The sequence below is a fragment of the Trematomus bernacchii genome, unplaced genomic scaffold (assembly GCF_902827165.1).
Source record: "Trematomus bernacchii unplaced genomic scaffold, fTreBer1.1, whole genome shotgun sequence".
Lineage (NCBI taxonomy): Eukaryota > Metazoa > Chordata > Actinopteri > Perciformes > Nototheniidae > Trematomus > Trematomus bernacchii.
Window position 1 is genome coordinate 8,507,485 of NW_022987689.1, and position 20,981 is coordinate 8,528,465.

Consider the following 20,981-nt stretch of genomic DNA (forward strand, 5'->3'; position numbering starts at 1 on the left):
GGTGGGGGGTCACTACAGATGTCCTTGCCTTGAGCTTTCTCTACATGAAAATGTGCGCTGCTGGGGAGGAATTGCTACAGTAGCACCAAGTGATGTCACATTACACAGCGAGTCACACACAAAGGGTTAAATCTTAATGAGGAGAGGACATGTAGTCATTGCTAAAGGCGAGGTTCTTGTAATAATGAACACTGGTTATTTTTTAAATAACAACCTGCACTTTGCCACTTGCAACCATTAAAATAGCTCAATATCAGGGTGGATTTAATTAATTGAACCCTCTATTTATTGTAATCTTCAGAAGACACTAGAGAAACAAGGTCAAAAGGTACAGTATGGATTGTGATGTTTACAGGGGGCTAGGAAACATGCAGCAGAGCAAAGGTGGCTTAAGTGGGAAAGAGAGAATGAGAAAACTCAGTGAGGGAGAGAGAGGAAGCATCTAAGTGAGAAGCACAGGATCCTGCTGCCCTCTAGTGCCAAACCCTCCAGTTCCCTCTGTGGCAACAACGCAATATGATACAGTTGAGCAGAGAATTAAATATTCATTAAATGTGAGAATGATAAAGCAGTATTTCACAGATCTTATGAGATGTAATTGATATCACAGAGCTGACATCAAACTTGTCTCTAAAAATAAATGTAATCTTGTGGACAAGCCACAGTTTCTGATCATTTAAGTGATAATACTTTAGGGTTTAGCAGTATTAATGAGTGGACTATGAACTTTTCTAACATTTACTTATCAATGAAGAGCTTATTTTTTCATTTAGAGGCAGCCTTAATGGCTGTCCAGGCCTTTTTTAATGACCTGTTGTGGGTTTCATGCATAATAACTCACCTCCTCCTCTCCTCAGTTTTATTAATGTCAAAAAAACTCTCTCTGTTTCTCTCTCCCACATATTAACCCAGTGGTGCCAGTGAGCACCAGCACACGGGCAGTTCAGGGTTAATGTTTAAGCTTTTACTCCCCCTCAGTTCACAACACACACACATTGACCAATCAGCCTGCCTGTGTGTTACTGCACGTCCAACACCAGGAGTGAGTCACCTGAGAGTGAAGAGGGTGATCTGAGAGGGCCTGCTGGACACACCGGCCATTTTACAGAAGGTATCAGTTCCTGTTCCCTCACAAACAGAAGCTCAAAGTCCACCTGCATGATCAGAGAAACAAACTTGGGTCAAAACGGTAAGAGAACTATCTGCTTTTCAATCTTTCTTATTGTCTTAAAAACAAACATGCTCTGTTAGGAATGTGTTCCCACTTTGTGACAGTTTCATGACTATGGCTGTATTAAGACCTCCTGCAGCAGCACGCTGTGAGTCACAGCTCAGCTTAAACTCCTGTGTTATTAGCCGAGCCTGAGATGTACTGTAGTAAAGTTGCAGATTCTCTCTCAGTTGTTCTGGAGCAGAGCCAGGCATACCTTCATACCAACCCAAACTATTTGATCTCTGTGTTTAGAGGACTATGCCAGAGTTTTGGCAATGTTTTGGTGTGCCATAAATCACAAAACATATAAGGTAACCAGCATGTGATTAAGTCTTACTGACATCACACGTCTACTGACAAAGGAAAGCAAATAAACAAGGTTATCAACTTAAAAGCAGATTTATGAGGAAGGACCAAAGCTTTACTGTTTTTGTCTTGCTCTCAGCGATGTCATCAGCTTTGTATCCAAAAGCATCAGGCTGCTGTTTATAGTGAACACACTGTTAAAAACAACAAAGAATCATGGATTCTAGCTGCTAAGAAACAAAAGGCAGACACAGTTAGGAGTTGTATAAAACACAAACAAAAAAAGTGATAAAAGCAGGGTGAATGTTGGAATGTTATTATAATGGTGGAATGAACAAGAAACAAATGCTAACAATTGAAAACAATTAAACATTGTAAGGAAGGTCTTTTCCTATATCTTCTTAAATTAGGATTTAAAAAATCATCTCTTTATTTTATTAAACTGAAATTGATATAAAGTTGAAAGTTCATACATCCTCTTTCACATTCACAGTCATTTTGCTTTGTTTCCAATGATAGACAATGAAGTAGTTAAAATCATAACATGAGAGCTACTGAGGCTCTGATGTGTTAATAATACACCTTACAGCGTATAATTATATACGTATGCTTTCATGCCTATTATACACAACTAATAACTCATCTTTTTACCCCCCACAGTTTCTCCCTCTTCATGCCTGATAAGGATTTCGTGATTACTTCTTTCTCAATGAATCAACACAGTCAGCCTGCAGCATGAAGAACTGGAGCAGGAAATTCAAGAGACAGGAGCCTGACAGTGTGGTCGGCTCCTCCTCAAGCAAGAGGAACTCCATTAGTGATCCACCGGTGCCTGTGTGGGTGACTCACACACCCACACCAGATAATATCACAGAGGATGGCGACAATAACTCCACAGGCCGCACATCCAGCACTGCACCGTATGCAGAGAAGGGGGAAGCAAAAGGGAGCATGAAGGAAAGGCTGAGATCCCTCATCCCTCAGTCATGGGGGGGCATCATGCATACATGGGCAAAGGAAGGGGACAGTTTTAATGACTCTGAAGCCAGCAGCAACAGGATCCAGATCCTTCCTAATGGCACCAGAGTGAGCCCTCCTGTGAGTCCCCTGCTGGAGCACAGGAAGTGGGGTGATTCACTTCCCACCTCCAGCTGTAACTCCCAGAAGCCTTTGCTGAGGGAAAGCCCTTCTGATGATCTGTTCGATCTGAACCCACGAGAGGAATCCCTCCTCACGAGTATCCACCCTGCAGAGTACTACGCTGAGAAGCTGGAGGTCTACAACCAGAAGTACTCTTATTTGAAATCCTGGCCAGGGTTGCTCAGACTTCTTTCCGGAATTCAGCTCCTTTTTGGGGGCATGGTCTTGGCCTGCGTCATTGGTTACATCCAGAAAGACAGTGAGTGGTCCAACAGCTACGGACTCTATAACGGTGCTTATAACAACGGGCTAGGCATGTCTGGGTACAGCTACAGAGGCCCCATGACGCCCTTTATACTGGCAGTAGCTGGAATCTCCTGGATTATAACCTTCATTCTCTTAGTGATGGGAATGACGATGTATTACCGCACCATCCTCCTCGACGCCCCCTGGTGGCCTCTGACGGAGGGCCTAATTAACGTGGCACTGTTCCTGCTCTACATGGCGACGGGGATCGTCTACCTAAATGACTTGAACCGCGGAGGGCTATGCCACACGACGATAGGCGTTAACCCCATCATGGCCAGTCTGTGTCGGGTGGAAGGGGGCCAGATGGCGGGAACAGCTTTCATCTTCATCAACATGGCCTTGTATCTGGCTAGCTTCCTTGTGTGTCTGAAGATGTGGAGACATGAGGCCGCTCGTAGGGAGAGGGAATACTTTGAAAAAAAGGTACTTGTCATAAATTCTGAGAGTTTAGATTAAAGAAAAGATCATTGCATCTAAAGGCTGGGCATCACTCTCTTTTTTGTCATTTATTGCGCTTATTTAAAATAAAACATGACAAATACCCTGTTTATTGTTGACAACAGTAATGGATACTATTTACTCATGGCAAATGAGCCCACAACAGCCCTAAAACCACAGCGGCAAATCAAATCCAATAAAATATAAAGTCATTCAAGATAATCTACAGTGAGCCATGCCAATTTGTGGTTATTGATTTGTCAGCCTTTTCCAATGGCAGTCAGCCAGGATTTGTCTAAAAGCTGTAAACTGTGTTTTCCCTCAATTCATTGAACAAGCAGTTCTCTTTGTGTAAATGTGCCAGATATAGAAAATGTAACAGTGAAGTAGACATTCCTGTTCTACTTGTTCTCTCTCTGTTAATTTGTCTGATGTTTTTTGCGATGAATATAAAATGACAAGCAAACACAATTAAGAAGGATCAATGGCGGTATTGTATAGATATTGAATTATGAAAAACAAAGTTGCTTTGGCCTGTATTTTTGTAGAACCAACAGGAGAAGATTCTTTTTAAATAAACAGCACAAAATATACACATATATACTGCTCTGATAAAATAACTGAAGATAGAAAATAATATAGCAACAACAGCATTACTACGTGAAGCCCATGTTATGTAGCATGTTAGCAAGACCAGTCCATGGTCATCCTAGCAGCTCTGTGAGGCTGTATGCCAACCGTATGCACACTGTGGTTTGAGCTCAAAGCTAACATCATTATGCTAACGTGCTCACAAAGACAATGCTGACATGTAAAGTTTATAAGTTACAGTTTACCATGTTTACCATCTTTGCGTATTACGCTGTTGAGATTTTTCAGTCTGGTCCAACAGATTAACCGACTATGCTTTATTGGAGAAGCTAGAATCTTTTAGCACAAATAGCTAATGTTGAATGTGACTGGAAGCTGATCCTATTTAATTTGTACTAAATTCCCATTTACCATTTCCGTGCGCAAAAAATACAATATTTTTTTGCATTAGACTAGACCAGTGGTTCTCAAACTTTTTCTGTTGGAGAAAAAAAAAAGTCGGGCCCCCCCAACACAAATAGTCACGTAATGGGCCAAGTTAACATTAATAAAATACATCAATATGAACGTGAGCATTCCTTTCAAAAAAAATTAAAAATCACTTTGCTAGAACAGTGATAACTAGAGAATGCAATTCCTGAAGAAATTGCTAGTGGGAATGCTTTATGCTGAAAAGCTGACGCTAAACTGCTATGCTGAAATGTAATGTGTAAGAAGAAAGTGAAGAATTTAGATTGAAATGATACATGAACACTGGGGGCTTGAATGTGTGATGAGTGAAGAAAAGAAAGTAAAAAGGCTTGGAAAAGCAGCAGAATATTTGAACTGCAACCTTTTGAACTAACTTGATGGCGAATGATCTGTCGCCATGGCAACGGCATTTGATGACACCCCATAATACGCTTAGATGCGTTGATGGCTGCATCGTTACCAAACCTGTGAAGTTTTGGGCCGTTTGAAGCATTTTCACTGAAGTTATGAGAAAACCGTGTTTCATGGCGAGCATTGTGTTGCTATGGCAATGGCATTTGAAGAAATCTCAAAACTGTCTCGTAGATGTCTTCACGGCTGGACTGTTAGCACACATGTGAATTTTGAGCACTTTTTGAACATTTTCATAGGTGTTAAAGGGACATCGTGTTTCATGGCGAGGCATATGGTGAGATTTCAAATTTGGCGTAGAGCTGTTGAGGCATGGACCGGTGATATACAAGTGAAGATTGGGGGACGATTGGACCGTGTCCATTGGACTTACAGCGACATCGTGTTTCATGGCGAGTGGGCTGTCGCCATGGCAACGGCATTTGATGACACCCCATAATACGCTTAGATGCGTTGATGGCTGCATCGTTACCAAACCTGTGAAGTTTTGGGCCGTTTGAAGCATTTTCACTGAAGTTATGAGAAAACCGTGTTTCATGGCGAGCATTGTGTTGCCATGGCAACGGCATTTGAAGAAATCTCAAAACTGTCTCGTAGATGTCTTCACAGCTGAGATTTATTTTGGGGGTGCTGTGGGGTAGCTTGACGTTTCATAGAGGGTGCTCTGTGCCGGTCGCTACAGTGGAATTTTCTACTGCAACAATCCCCACGCAAATACACAATGTACCCGCGACTGTTACAATGAAGGCTCGATAATCAGCTCACGGCAGGTGTAAGCAGGGGTAAAGTGGTATTTTTTATAGGTGTGTGGATCTCACATTGGAGGGTCCGGGGGCATGCTCCCCCTGGAAGATTTGTGTTAAAAGCATCAATCTGGTGTACTTTGAGAGCAAAATGAAGAGATCTATGGATACATCTCTCAACACCCATTTGAAACAGAACTGTAAACAGATTTAGTTTTTCTTTATGGATATTTTACAAATCACTCCCCTTTATTCTTTTTTTAATGTCATATAGTATTTCATACCTGTTTTTCATTTATTCTCTTATTTTTTTAACTATAATGATCATATAAACGTGTGCCTCGGAAATAATTGTTTACATTAATCGTGACCAAACCGTTTGAGACCCACTGAGATAACTTAGACTAAAGTTAACTATCTAAACACTCAGAGAGTCCTTTAGCTCACTGAGCCTCTCAGTCTGACAGGAGAGGGCTCTCCTCCACCTTGTTGTTGAAAAAGCTCCTCATATCCATTAGCGTAGCTTGCTAGCACCAGAAGCTAACAACAACGATCTCCGGTACCGGTGCGCTCTCTCTCTCTCTCTCTCTCTCTCGCACACAAAATGGCTCGTTCCACACACAAACAGAGCCGAGCTTGAATGAAACACAGAGACCCAGACGTACTTGTACTGTACTGTATCATATTATTTTCGAGTCAATAATTTTCCAAATTATGATTTTTTCTTTCTTTTCTTTTTTTTTCATAACCATTTTTCCTCCTGGTCTCTCGCGCCCCCCCTGTCATGCCTCTGCGCCCCCCACTTTGAGAAACACTGGACTAGACTAGTCTTTTGTTTTGTTTATTAATATTCTTTTTAGTATGTCAATCAACACAGACTAGCTCGCTCGTTACTGTTTGCTAATAGACTCGAGTTTTCCAGCATTACAGCCACCACCTATTGGTGAGAAACGGCATGGTTAGCTACTATATTTGCATTTGCTCTGTGCATTACAGGCCTGCACAGAGTGGTTTATGACTTATTACATCCTTTATTTTGTATTTTTGTTTCAATTATCCTCTGTCTTTCTTACCTTTAGCCCAAGGAGGAGTTTCACCAGTCCATCCCACTAACACCTCAAAAAACAAAGCACATTTCATTCAAGGATGAAACGGATAAGTCTGTGAGTACAGGTTATACCAACCAAAAAGCGCTCCATAAGAACCCAGTCAGTGTGAACAGAGCCACAGCGTCTGAATACACTCCCAAAGTCCACATCATCGCAGACTATATCATGTGAGTGAACATTTAAGCTATGCATGTTATAGAGTTGTATAAATAATGTACTCAAGATTTCTTTCTATCTATTAGTCATTTATACTTCCTACTGTTCAATGTAATTGAATGTCTTTCTTCTTTCCTATAGAAAGTATCCAGAGATCAGCTGTGTGGAAGAAAGGGAAAAGTACAAAGCGGTTTTCAATGACCAGTATCAGGAATACAAGGACCTTCACAGAGACATCAGCACCACCGTCCAGAAGTTCAGAGAGCTGGACGCCACCATGGCACGACTTCCCAGAGAGGGAAAAAGCCAAGAGGTGAGCGACCTTTACTAAACCATTTCCATAAATAATATAAACCATTCCTTTAATTTAATTTGAGGTAAAAGTGTCCTAATAAGACCTCCTTATAGTACAGACATGTTTCCACATGGTTTGATGCAAACCATTTTTTTCAATTTTTTTTTATAGGATAAGCAGAGGATTCAAACTATTTTGAGGAAGTATCAGCAGAAAAAGAGCGTAAGTTAAATATTGATTTTCCCCTAATGTTCTTCCATCTGTTCACTCTAAAACATTTGAAAATGTATTTGGCAATCTCACATTTAACCCCAACATGTGTTCAAATTGTATCAATAGTGTAAACACCCAGCTATTATCTCCTTTTCTTCATTAAAGCTTTCAACTTATGGAAATAATATTGCTTGTACCGTAAAACTGAAAACGCTTCATTTAACGCAGCTTTTACAGAATAATTCAGGCAAGACTAAAGTTAGAAAAGAAAAAACTATGGCTCCAGCCATTAATCAATTAATTATTTGATGTGTGTGTTTTCACAGGACCCTGGCTTCCTGGAGAAAAAGGAACGCAGCGAATATTTAAAAGCTAAATTAAGTTACATTAAAAACAGAATCCGCACTTTTGATGAACAGGCCATGGAAAATGAATGGGACTGAAGAAGAACAGAGAGAAATGTCTTAAGCACCCAATGAGCAGACAAAACAAATAACCTTTTAGTCAGTGATTCATTGTCTCTTTTTTACGTTTTCTCATATGTTGATTGCATTGAATATATTTATTGCATTAACAAGAAGTTAGAGGTTAACATGAAACCTGTTTTTTTTTAACACCAGAGCTAATACACTATAAGGGCTGAATGGTACACTCCTTTTGTATTGTGTTCGTACATGTAAATTCAGTGTTTTAACCAGCACTAAATATCTTGTAAAGTTTGTATCATAAAGGTTGGATTTTTGTAATTTACATGTACTGTATGCTGTTTTTTATTTGCACAATCATTTTATATGTTGTGCCCTGTGTTGACAGTTGGTTTAACTTACGACCTATGTTGGCTTCTTTGTTTTGCTCCTTAGGTGTGTTAGGTAATACATGATTTGTATTGTCCTTCAGCTTTTTAATTTCTCTATGTTTATAAAACAAAAATAAATCTAGGTTCAGAATTAAGTTGGGAGCTCGGTAAACAGACTTTACAAATATTTGTTTAGCCTCTATTAGCCTGGTACCTTTCTAACTTGAAAACACCAAAAGGTAATTTTGGTAATATGAAACATCTAAGATGCATTTAAGTAATTTGAGTCAACCTCTGGATGTTAATTTTAGACAGATATTTAGCATCTGACTGGCTATATATCTAGTTTATATATTTAAAACAGATGTTTTAAACATACAAGGGACACATACCAGGACATTTTAAATTAATCTTCTATTTATGTGAAGATATAATAATCTACTCTTTTTTCAACTGCAATTACTGTAGGCCAGACTCCCACATTATATGACTATATTTCCTGTGTCCTTGTTGCTAATTTCTGCATTATCATTAATGCTGTGCACTGATTGTTTTCTAGTCATGAATACAGTGACAGTGACTGCAGTGTCTATCAATAAAACATTATCAAAGTGTTTTCTCCTCTTCTCTGCTGTATTGTGTGGACAGTGATATTCGGATGTTTTTTGAACGGCAGCATTAAGGTCAATAATGTTTGCTGCAGGCTGCTGTTGTTAAGCGGTTTGGACACAGGTAAAATGTTTAATCTCCCAGAAAACAAACAGCAAGTTCGTGACAGCGGTTAAATGGTTTAACCAAGCAACATATTGGACAGTGTATCTCCACAAAACTATACTTAAACTGTCTGAAACGGTCTGACCAAAAATATATCTTTTTATATATTTGTAATATATTTTGACTCAAAAAAATTAACTAGATATTTTTGTTTCTTGAACAATTATAAACGAATAACCATTATATTCAAATAGTAATGCAGTAATTTGCTGTTGATCCACAAATCAATTAGCTGCCTTTAATGTAGGTACAATGGACAAATGGCTACCTACAGAAGAACAATGCAACTTTAAAAATAATGAATGATACAGGCATTATTATTATTATTATTATTATTATTATTATTAATACAATGATGGAGCTAGAAGTCATATTTACTGTAATTAAAATATTCAAATTATTTTTTTACTTGACCAGGCCTCTGAGTGCTACTTCTCATGCAGTCTTTAATGTTTAATGTCAGGGAGCTGCAGCCTACAGGACCTGTGAGAGGACACGTGGCTCCGGCGGGACAGCAGTGGGGGATCTGTCCTACTGGTGAGACACAGCCGCTCCGCAGGTTTCGTTTACGGGCTATTTGTTAAGTGAAAGTATCCTTCAAGGGAAATGACTCGGTTTATGATCGTCGGTGAAGTATAAAGAGGACAGTGTGCGGTTCGAGAGGAGACTCATGAATGACGCGAGATCATAGGAGCAGGACCTGTGCGAAGTTGAGGAACGTTTCCATAGTGCCCGGGTAAGTGGTTTACTCTTTGTGACTGATCATTTCAGTGTTAAAGTTGCTACAAAGTCTATTTCCTTTCAAAGTGATCAATTTGTTGTCCTGCTGAATGTAAGAACATGTCTAGGCTTTGATAATGGACGTTTAAAGCCTTTGGATATTAAGCTAGACCTTACACTTGGAAGAAAGTGGACATCAGCTATATATTTCACCTCAGTTTATTTTAATGTATTTATCTAGTTCATATCATCACGAATTAAGAGCAGAGGGAGACAAATTAAAGAAATAAAGTTAGAAGTATTTTTTTAAAGCTTTTCTTACTATCTGAGGGCAAAATGGAAGTATGGTAATATTAATCATATAATGATTTACCCAAACACCCAAACACGTCTACCACAGTGGTTGGTCCTATTTTGTATCTCCCCTTGTCTCTCAGTAAGCAGGTGCACTCAGGTGACATGCCTCCTCTTATCTGCTGTCAGTCTGAATTATTGAAGCCTGTTGGGTTGAGTTCCTCTGGAGTGATGAAGCGTGGGTCAGCGTTATCCGAGAGGGGGTTCAGGGATGGGCTGAGGTGATTGAAGGGCAGAGAGGTGCATGCTGGGCCTTAAGAAGTGCTTTAAAAGCTTACTCACAACAAAAACGGCTGAAAGGATTGAGGAACAGGCATTTGAAATATTTAGTTTTATGCATTTACATTCTTTTTTAAAGGGATAGTTCACCCGTTTCTTTGTGAGAGTGTTACAAAATATTGGCCTTCTCTCTATTTAATTGATCAAACTATTATTTTTCTACTGAAACATTTATAATAGATGCTACATGGAAATCTTAACAACAACCATCATTTTAAGATGATAAATTCAAGTTGTTGGCGCTTTGAGCACCACAAGCCGACAACCATCTATCTTATTTATTCCAGAGAACTGGCAGACATCTCTACATCTGATATCTACAACACTTTGGCAAATCACACCAGAAAAGTATAGATTGATACATAGCGCTACAGGTAAGGGGGAACATTTTAGTTTTGGGGTGAACTGTCCCTTTAATAGTCAATTTTCTAATCAAGGCACACATGTTAGAATTCATGTTAAAACTACAAATCTTCTCTTAAATGCATTACTATGTCGTGCTAAAACACATTTAAGCAAGTAATGTGATAAAAAGAAATTGCCCTCATTATTACATATTTTTCCTCTCTTCCAGGTGAAATTGCAGTAATATCCTCGAAAGCATGTATGAGCCTCGGTACTACGATAGCCCCCCTGTGTACAGCCCGCCTTACAGCACTAACTCCCACAGCTTCTACCCCCCACGGAGCGTCCACTCCCCGCAGAGCCAGTATGTCCCCTACACCAACAACGTCCCCCCGGACTCCCACTACATGGAGGAGAAGCCTCAGCACTTCTATCGCTGGTTTTCTCCTCCTGGCTTCGTCAAATCCTTCCAAGGAGCAACGGTCCTCATGTGCTTCCTCATCTTCGCCTGCGTGGCCTCCACCTTAGTGTGGGACATGAATGGATTTGGGTACGGGGGCTACGGTGTCGGGGCTGCAGGGGGTGGTGCAGGGATGGAGTCTGGATATTATGGAGGCAGCTACGGCTACGGGGGCTCCTACATGACGCCACAGTCTGCCAAGGCGGCGATGATCTCCATGGCGGCCATTAACTTCCTGGTCTCACTGGGCTTCCTGGTGGCCAGTTTCTCACGGTCACAGATCATGAGGGGGTGCAGGTTCTACCTCACCATGTTCATCTGTGATATCATCTTAGCTGTCCTTCAAGTGAGTCTCACCAAATATGTAATGTGTCAATTACATTACTAGCAGTGAAGGAACAGCCACAGTTGTCTATTACACATCCAGCAGATACAAAGAAGCATTAGAGTTGAAGCTGAACATCTAATATTTCCTCTCCTTTTAGCTCTGTTTTGGTCTCCACCAGCCCCTGAGTAAAATATCTGTTTATATATATATACTTTAGCTGCCAAATACTCCACTCTGTTCATCAGCAAGTTGTTAAGTCAACTTTATTGCCAATCTTTCAGTTTGTGTGTACAGACAGAGAGATCGAAATACAGTTTCCCACAATCCTGAGGAATAAAAAATAAAAATATGCATACAAATATGTATATAGATATATATATACACAATCAACAGACACATTTATACATATGCACACATTAAAGACATAAATAAAAGCACAACAATTAATATATACAAAATAACAGTCACTATGTCTATCATCTGTTAAATACCGAGCAGAAAGTGTACAGTGTGTTTATTATAGGCAAACTGCAACTTGCTGTCTATAAAATAAATGTGATGAAAACGGTGAGAATGTACCAAAACAAGATTATTTGCAGGCCAGAAAATCTAAACAATAAACTTAAAGGTATCAAAAATCTCTCTGGAGCTGAGGAGGGTTACATTATAGGACTACAGGGAATACATCACATGAAGGAAGTCATAATAGCATGGGAGATCATTCAAATATAATATAGGATATATTTAAATGATTACTGTGAATAAACATGCCTTTCTTTTGTCTTTTAGGGCATCATTGACATCATCTTTGTGATCGGGGTGAACCCGATGTCTCAAAGCTCACAGAGCATGCTCTATAATCCCATGCTGATGATGTGCCAGAGCATCCAGGGCAGTCCCAGCCTCAGCGGCAGCATCGGGGCCGGGTTTCCAGGCGGTTTCCCCATGTACAACCAATACCTGTACCACTACTGCTTCATGGACCCCGAGGAGGTTGGTTAGTGTTAGAAAAATATCACTCGTTACCGGCTTGAGCTTCAATAATCAGGATCCTGTATTTATTATCCTTGCAAGAATGGAAGTAGTCATCACATACAGAGCTGCATGGGACAAATACTTCCCAGAACAGTGTCCTTCACATGCTTTATATACAAGACAGGGTGTTATTCAGTCACAAGATACATGTATACCGGTTCAAAGCAGTATTCTATGCTTAGTTCAGATTAGCTAAGGCCCACGTAAGCAATAAACATGACAGTCATATGTCTATCTCCATAGAGGCTGAATCAACATGTTAATCGTTGTCACAAAGCTATCATATGCCTAAAACAGTCCTGACGCTCTTCTAGGTAATCATACATCCGGTTACGTACACAGCTACGTAGGGCCTTTGTTATCATGTGCTACTCTGATATTGGAAGAGTACATTCAGTATTTTCTCAACAGTTAGATTATTATTTACTATTCTACTGACATCTATTGTATTGTATCCTGATCTATGATTTACTTTCTTTCCTCAGGCGGTGGCGTTTGTGCTGGGTCTGATGGTGGTGTTGGCCCTGTCCCTGTCGGCTTACTACGCCTACAAGACCCGCAGCAAGATCTGGCACCACGGCAAAGCTAACATCTACTGGGACGCGCCGAGGGTCAGGTCTTCAGAGGGCCAGGATGTACAGGACTGGGTGAGATGCTTTATGATTTATAGCTTCATGATACTTATACAGAGGATGAATGAGGATTGTGTTTGTGTAAATGAGCGAGTTAGAATGAAATGATCTACAAAAGACTTGTGGTTTGGGTTTATTTCAATGTTTTCCCCAGGCAAATCACATCAACAAATGCGCTTACAATCTCATGTTTGCTCTTCTCAAGTTTCCAGTACCAATATATACACATCGTCAAGTCTCTTGGTTTTTGTGGCAATTTAGTTTCACAAACTCACATTAACCTGCTGCTGTTGACTCAGAGACCGCTGCCCTTTATCTGCGGCACTCCCAGGTTTCACCCTGACTGATCATTAACCAGCCTAGTGATAACAGCAGCACAGGAATCATATAAACATGAGCATTAAGCAACATTATATGATTTTCTGTATAAGGAAATGCTGCCTACAGTATAGGTCCGAAGACTATTCCTAGCTGAAACCAGGTTTTAAGTTTCAGGTTGTTTGAGCTCGGTTTATCACATACTTTTATTGCACAAAGTCATGATCACACCTTTTCTTTATGGGTGGCCTTGAAACAAGTCAGAGAACATAAATAAATGACTCACTGTGTTCTTCAGTCAATCTATAAAATACTATGAAAGATTGAATGATGATCAAAGCAGCTAAAATACATTTAAGCTGGCAAATATTTGCTTATAAAAATCTATTTTCTTTAAAACATTGCCATGCAGACACGATTCTTTATATAATTAACCATTGGGAAAATACATTATTCACCTTACCCTTCCTTAATCATTGATAATTATTATGCAGTACACACAACACTTTCAAATAAATCTATGTTTTAGTGTATTCAACATTCAGACCAACCAAAGGACCCAAAAGACTTGCAGCGATTTGGCAGTTTACTTTTATTTTTGCCTGTGGTGATGATGTGGGTTAGTTAAGCTTTTTTGTATGCGCTATATACAGATTTTAAACCACAGTTTATGTCTTTATCATGTTGAAACAACATTAATGGGATTATGTTACATAAAAAAAATCATTCATGACTCACAAATCATTATGTAAAATAAGGCAACACAACATTTAAAAGTACAAACGCACACATTGAGTCAGAGCGTAGAGAAACAGAAGGACTCTTCTCACTATTACACTGACGTCACTAGTCAGTGTTCAAATATGTATATCGACCCATATATTTGACTTTTCTTCAGTTAAAAATAGCAGTTTGCAAAGTTTCTTTGAACTATACTTTCACAGACAGTGAAACCGTTGTGATGCTGTCCTTTTTCTCGATGTGTAAAGCAGAAATAACCGACTACCGCTCAGAGCCCCCCCGCTGGCTGAGAGCCGCTGTCCCAGTGCATCAGTGCATTCAGCAGGTTTTTACACTGCTGTGGAGCCCTGTCAATGCGGTGCTGTTTGTGATTCACAGTGGTAGCCTCATGTGGTGTTTAGCAGTAATTAATATACTACAGCCGCAGTGTTCTATGACTGTATCATGTCCTACTTGACTCATTATGGAAGAGAAGGAAAGCACTCAATCAGTTTAGCAGCGAGGCCCTGGCCTACATACTGCCTATCACTGCAAAGGATGGAGTGAGTCACTTCGTGGAGATGCACTCTTCTATTGCACTGAAGATGCTTGCCTTGCAGGGAGGCATATATAATGTATGTGACATGTATAATGTATAAAACGGGTTGTGTTGCCTCAGTGTTGCTGTGTGAATCCCTACAGTGTGTGGTGGCGCTAAATGATTCAGTATGAGATGGGACTGCTGCACTCCTGGCTAAGAAGTCATTTCCATGTGCTTACTGACACATTTCTATCGAGCATAGCTGGAAAAGAGTGGCAATTAAGTTAAAAGTTTGTAGGGTTACTTCATTAAAAGCGAACGACCCGCACTTAAGTTGAAAGGAGAAGAGAACTGTCATGATTAGATAATTATAGCATGATCAAATGTGTGTGGCTTAGCTGTCTTAAGTTAGTATTTGTACAAAAAGAAAAACATAAAAATAATGAAATTATCAAAAAGGTATTCTACATAAAAAAAATGTCAGAAACTCCATCAATCAGACTTCATTTGTATAGCACTCTGATAGAAAGTACTTAAAAAAATAAATAAAACCAACCCCTCAACACAAAGTCACAAATGACTTTGTTATAGTTGATAACTGATTCATCTTTGTTTATGTAAAAATACCATAGCGCAAACAATACGCTTTAAATGAGGAATTTTTGCTTTTTTAATGTAAATCTGAAACCTTTTGGATATTCAAAACAATTTTAAAACCTCAATTTGTGGTCTGGAGCTGAAACAATCAATCAATAATTGGTTGATTAACTAAAACTAAATTGTGATAGGCATTTTTCAAAATATATTAAGATTATATAGAAATGTAAAGAACTGTAAGTGATCAATCCAGAATGCGAACATCAGATTAATCTGTGCTGAAAATAATCATCAAATATATTTTGGAGACACAGAATATGTCCATATTTAGACTACCTGATTTCCTTGTTGCAGTTCTTTGGACTTCACCACATTAACTTTCTTCTGCATTATATCACATTCCCTGCAACTTTCTGGGACTTTCTTTCTACTTATGATCATCCTCTGACATTCATGAGATCTGTTTCACAGGCTGCTTTTTCAAGACATTCGCATCAGCTCACTGGAGCTGATCTAGGTCAAAGACTAGGAGTCATTAATGATGCATCATACAGTACAACAGTGGATTACAAGAGGAATAATGCAGTTGTTGTGTTTGGTATTCTCTGGTATTATATTCTTTGGTATTGTTTTAGGTAATGCTTTTCCTACCTACTACTGTGGCTGTAAAGGGTTTTACCATTGCTGTGTTTTTACCTGATGATTCAGAAAGATGGAGCAGCAGACATGTTTCTTCCACTGATTTAATTCCTGTCTCAACCTTTCTCAGAGTGACACTATGTGTGCTTCAAGGATGTGGGTGCGTGTCCTTGTATTTATCTGGCGACATGCTTGTATGTCTCGCAGCGACAGCCTCTCTCGTCAAGTTTTCTCTGCCTATGTGAAAGATTTAGAGCAGAAAAGGTTCTTATTTTCCAGCATAAAGAATGCATCTACCTCTTCCTGTGGACTTTCTCATTTGTATCATAATTCTAAATTTGGCATTTTGTGTCAAAATACAAAATAAAGTATATTCTGTCGTACAGAGTCAATCTGCACTGTAGCCAGACATTTAATGTTTCCTAATGTCATCCTAGGTGAACCATGTTGGAGAGGTACGCAGCACCCAGCAGGCACCAACTGTTGTTTTGTCAGAGAGAGCAGCACCTGACCTGAGGGCGGGGAACAGCGTGGTCTCCTATGGCAACGGGACAGTCAGCATCCACAGTGAGGGAAATTATAACCACAATAGGTGAGTGATGCCCGGACACCACAGTGTGATCTGTTTCAACCCTGAAGCTTCAAATGCACAGTTATAAGTGTTAAATATCTTTGTAGACAGTAATTTGGTCAAGTGAGAAACATCACAAACTGCATTATGCACAAACAGAGTAGCCATATTATGAGTTCTTTATTGTTCTATCCATGCACGTGAAATTAATAAATTATTATCATGGCTAACTGTTTGGCTAAATTCAAGATCAAGGTCAAATGTATTTATAGCGCAAATAAACAAAACAGGATTGTGCTGTCAGTGCTTTAGAAACAACCATAATTATACAAGAAAGATTATCACAAGACATACGTACTACTCAAATACATTCATTACACTGTGCACAAACACACATGTGACATTAGAGACAGAATACGCAATCAGTCATCTGATATCTGTGTCTTGCTTTTCTATAGTTACTCTGCTGACAACAGTAATGGTCGGGGTGTGGAGCCACTGTACCAGAACAGCAAGGTCACAGTCTGCTCCAGCAGCTCCTCAGAGGAGACGGACAGCCTCAGGAAACCTCCTCCTTATCACGTGGAGGAGAAGCAGAAGAAAGAACGGCAGCCCAGACCTGCTGCTCGGGAGACGGTGGAGTCCACGTATGAAACTGGTTACACAACCGGAGACACGGGCAATGAGCTGGACCGGCACCACACAGATTACCTCCACAGGTGGGCCACTGCAGCTGCCAGATAATAATGCTGTCCTTGGGTTTTTAATATTTAGGCAGAATTGTATAACAGATGCTATGCACTGAGGGCTCAACGTTTTTTTTTAAATCATTTAATTATGCAAAAACCAATTAATAAAGCATTGAAATATAAATATTGAAAACAAAGTAGAAGAGTTATATACTCTCTGCATGTTCATTCGGATGCTTTTTCTTAAATAATAAGTAACAATATTATATTTATAATGTATTTGTTGTCAGCCAGGACAGGCTGAATTTAAAGGTGTTGAGTATCAGCATAAATGTTGGCTGTTGGCATCTTGAAGCAAGAAAACTCAGTTTCAGATTTAGACACCTTTACCCAAATTAAAGTTTTTAAGATCAATCTGAGAAGAACCTTTACTTTCCTCTGGCTTTGCCTCTTTCTAATTAATACCACTATTAATGAATGGAGACAATTTGCACTGCCCTGAAATAGTATTCATTATTTCAGAAGAAAAGGCTGTGATACTATAAAAACTGGCCAGCATCTCTGTTGTCTACTGTTATTCTTATTCAAATACTGTACCAAAAAAACCCCACTGCATACTTGTGTTGCCACTGTCTCAATAATAGTTTTTATTTAATCATCTTGTCAAGACTTACTGTTAATTTCCCACTCCAGACTTTACCCAGAGATTACTTCAGATGAGCAGCGCAGGCAGTACAAGACGGAGTTTGAATCAGACCTGGCCCGCTATAAGAGCCTCTGTGCAGAAATGGATGACGTTAGTGACGAGATGCACAAGCTGAGCCGAGAGCTGGACATCCTGGAAGAGGACTCCATGAAGTACCAGGTACAGAAAATCAGGAGTGAGGAGTCAAACATTCAGGGCAGACTGCCAGGAGAATGTACAGTCATAGCCATCCTCTAACTGCTAAGATCATGCTCAGTAACGCAAAGCAGTGAAGCTGAAGCAAGATTTAGCTTTTGTGCTAACATTTTAAGATTCTCTTATATTGTTAATGTTATAGAGTCAACACAAAATGTGTTTTTCCATTTTCAGGGTGTGGCAGATGAGTATAACAGACTCAAAGACCTCAAAAAGGTGAGTGTAATTAAAACTGTCGTCATATCATGATGAGTCATTAGTTCAATAGTTTGGCATTTTGGAAATTGTTTATTTGTTTTACTGCAGAAAGTTAGATGAGAAGACAAATGCCTCTCGTAACAGTTTATATAAAGCATCAGCATCACGTTATCTTAGCTTAGCATAAAGACTGAATGCAGGGGGAAACAGCTAGCGTAACACACCTTTGAATCTCAGCTGTTACCAGGGGCGGATCTAGACAAATATTCATGGGGTGGCAAGAGGGTGGCAGGAGATTTTGAGGGGTGGCATCCCCTGGCAGAAGTATATGCTGATTTAATCGCAGTCATATCAATCAATGTTAACTTGGAAAGCCACAATATTTATATTTTAACTCAATAACATCAGGATACATTATTGTGGCACATCAGTAAAGCCTTACATATAAATATATAAGGTGGCAGACATAATTTAATGAATTTTAACTGAACAATAACTGAATGAGTTTGTTTCCCTCTTAGACCAGCAGGGGTACCAAATCTATGCAGACTGCTGCAATAAGTACATTAATTAACCGTCTCATCGGTGTTTGTCTGAATGAATATGATAATATTAACAATCATATCATTCCTATCAGCTGTCAATCACTCTTATGATTCACATATTCATTTATTATTGAATAAACTATATTTTTTGGAGGAGTTAATGATGAATGTTCCTCAAGATGCTTGCTCACCCTCCTTCAAATTTGAAAGACAAGTAATTATATCATGTATCAAAATTCAAAAGATTCAAAGGAACAGTTCAGCGCCCCACGACTTTACTGCAAACAGTTACAACCTTGACTTTACATCAGAAAGAACAAACATTAAAGAAGTGACTAACTGCATCAGTTAGAGTTAAAAAACGTGTATTCAGCTAAAACATATACATCGCTGAAGTTATTATCCAGTGGAAAGTCCTTACCTACTGGCCTAGTTAAATCAAAGTGGTTACTTTTTTTTGGCTGGGCAGTGTAGTTTTACACACCGTCTTATTTGACTTTCCCAGGACTTAAAACTGTTTTTTGGGGGCAGACCCCCACAAAGAAAAAGAAAAATACACACATACAAGGTCATCATCTTAACAGTTTTTTATGCTCATCGAGTCATCCAACAGAGCATCAAGTTGGCATGCCTATTACAGCTGAATGCGGCGATTACCATTTTGTTCAGCAAAACGCCTCACAAACTTATTAAGATCAACAGCTTTAGTGCGTTTTGATTCAATGCTGAGTACAGACAAACTTGACAGTCTCTTCTCTGTCATTGTAGACCGCAAATACCTCATTCCTTCTGTCTACTTGAGTCCGAATGCTTCTCGTTACTTTTGCGCCGTCCCGTTCAAATGAAATCGCCGCCAATCATATTTCCAAGCTCGCGCCAGGGCCGGGGGAGGGGTTACAAGACTCGCATCTTGTGCTGCATTCACTTGCACTCGGACATTAGAGATTTTCTCTCATAAAGGTCCGATGAGCCACAACTTTTCTTTCAAAACAAAGATGCCTACTGGGGTGGCAGCTGGGGTGGCAGTTGCCACCCCAGCTGCCACCCCAGTAGATCCGCCCCTGGCTGTTACCTTCAACCTCACCAAGTTTAAGAGCCAGCAAAATGACATGTACAAATCTTTCAAAGGAATAAGTCTAGTTTGGCGCATAACCAAATGTAGAACTTCAATTTCCTAGCCTATTTATTCTGTCTGCCCTACTGTTTCAACTAATTGTAATTTCTGGTACCTTGTCTATATCAATTGTCTGAATTAATGTTGAAAAATACTTCAAGTTAAGTTGACAAGCTGTCGGCTGTAGACTTATATTTAAAGTTACGATCTTTAACATTTACAATTTATTCTCTTGCGCACTAAAGGTTGATTGCAGATGTGTTTTTTTTTTATTTCACTTCCCAAATGTAGCCACTTGTTTTTCCTGGTAATGTCGCCACAAACTTATTTGGACCATTATATAGATCGGTGAAATATAGGCTTAATCATAACTTCTACCTAATTTGGCGATAGTGATAGACTCATTTAAATTACATTTATTTTCAGATAAGTACTTTATTACACACAAAGAAAGTGAATAAGGATATTTACCTTCTGCTGGTATTGCTACTAATACCAATGATTATGTTCATTGTTTAATATCCGCTTGCTTTTATTTCTCTATCTTTCAGACTTCAGACTATAAAGCGAAGAAGAGGCAGTGCAAAGAACTTCGGCAGAAACTTTTCCACATCAAACGTCTGGTGAAAGTCTTTGACCAAGGTCTGTGTTAGTGTGATGTAACATTCTGTCCGACAGCCGAGGATGAACACTGACACGCTGTGACCTGGCTGCAGAAACTAGGATTGTATCCTCCATTTTCCCTCCAGTTCTACTGCTTTGCTATTTGAATATCAACAGTTCAGCTCAACATGGCTGTGCTTGCAGCCACTGAACCTCAAGTGTTTTTGACCCCAATGTTTACAACTACTGTGTGGCTTTGGCAGCTGTCAGAGTGGATTACTGTCAGGGTAGAGCTACTGGTAGACTTTCCTCTGCATGGTTGTAACAACATGCTACTGTTAACATTTATATTTGTTGTACCTTGTGTAATATTTAACATTTAAATGGCAATTTTATTTCAACAATGTTTAATTGTTACAGAATGTTG

At 39.4% G+C, this 20,981-nt stretch overlaps 2 protein-coding genes across 3 annotated transcripts; both read left to right on the forward strand.

Annotated features, from left to right (window-relative positions):
- The first annotated feature begins 1,072 nt into the window (after positions 1 to 1,072).
- Positions 1,073 to 8,818, forward strand: ocel1 (occludin/ELL domain containing 1). The gene is made up of 6 exons (XM_034137760.1): positions 1,073 to 1,189; positions 2,180 to 3,391; positions 6,702 to 6,898; positions 7,029 to 7,200; positions 7,354 to 7,404; positions 7,722 to 8,818. Exons 2-6 carry the CDS (start codon positions 2,255 to 2,257, stop codon positions 7,836 to 7,838), a joined length of 1,674 nt encoding a protein of 557 aa, XP_033993651.1. The 5' UTR covers positions 1,073 to 1,189; positions 2,180 to 2,254; the 3' UTR covers positions 7,839 to 8,818.
- A 763-nt stretch (positions 8,819 to 9,581) lies between these two features.
- zgc:154006 (uncharacterized protein LOC563016 homolog) lies at positions 9,582 to 20,951 on the forward strand. 2 transcript variants are annotated; one of them, XM_034137761.1, is made up of 9 exons: positions 9,582 to 9,701; positions 10,893 to 11,469; positions 12,241 to 12,444; positions 12,972 to 13,133; positions 16,371 to 16,525; positions 16,963 to 17,223; positions 17,887 to 18,058; positions 18,269 to 18,310; positions 20,503 to 20,951. In XM_034137761.1, exons 2-9 carry the CDS (start codon positions 10,921 to 10,923, stop codon positions 20,602 to 20,604), a joined length of 1,647 nt encoding a protein of 548 aa, XP_033993652.1. In that variant the 5' UTR covers positions 9,582 to 9,701; positions 10,893 to 10,920; the 3' UTR covers positions 20,605 to 20,951. The 2 variants fall into 2 exon arrangements, with proteins under 2 accessions (XP_033993652.1, XP_033993653.1); XM_034137762.1 differs by lacking the exon at positions 9,582 to 9,701 and adding an exon at positions 10,603 to 10,692.
- The last annotated feature ends 30 nt before the right edge of the window (positions 20,952 to 20,981 follow it).

Bases quoted from the DNA above. Each gene is read 5' to 3' on its own strand.
- ocel1 (XM_034137760.1), top strand. From the start codon at position 2,255: ATGAAGAACTGGAGCAGGAAATTCAAGAGACAGGAGCCTGACAGTGTG. The intron at 6,899-7,028 runs GTGAGTGAACAT...TCTTTCCTATAG, and splicing joins ATCATCGCAGACTATATCAT to AAAGTATCCAGAGATCAGCT. The intron at 7,201-7,353 runs GTGAGCGACCTT...TTTTTTTTATAG, and splicing joins GAGAGGGAAAAAGCCAAGAG to GATAAGCAGAGGATTCAAAC.
- zgc:154006 (XM_034137761.1), top strand. From the start codon at position 10,921: ATGTATGAGCCTCGGTACTACGATAGCCCCCCTGTGTACAGCCCGCCT. The intron at 17,224-17,886 runs GTGGGCCACTGC...TTCCCACTCCAG, and splicing joins CACACAGATTACCTCCACAG to ACTTTACCCAGAGATTACTT. The intron at 18,059-18,268 runs GTACAGAAAATC...TTCCATTTTCAG, and splicing joins AGGACTCCATGAAGTACCAG to GGTGTGGCAGATGAGTATAA.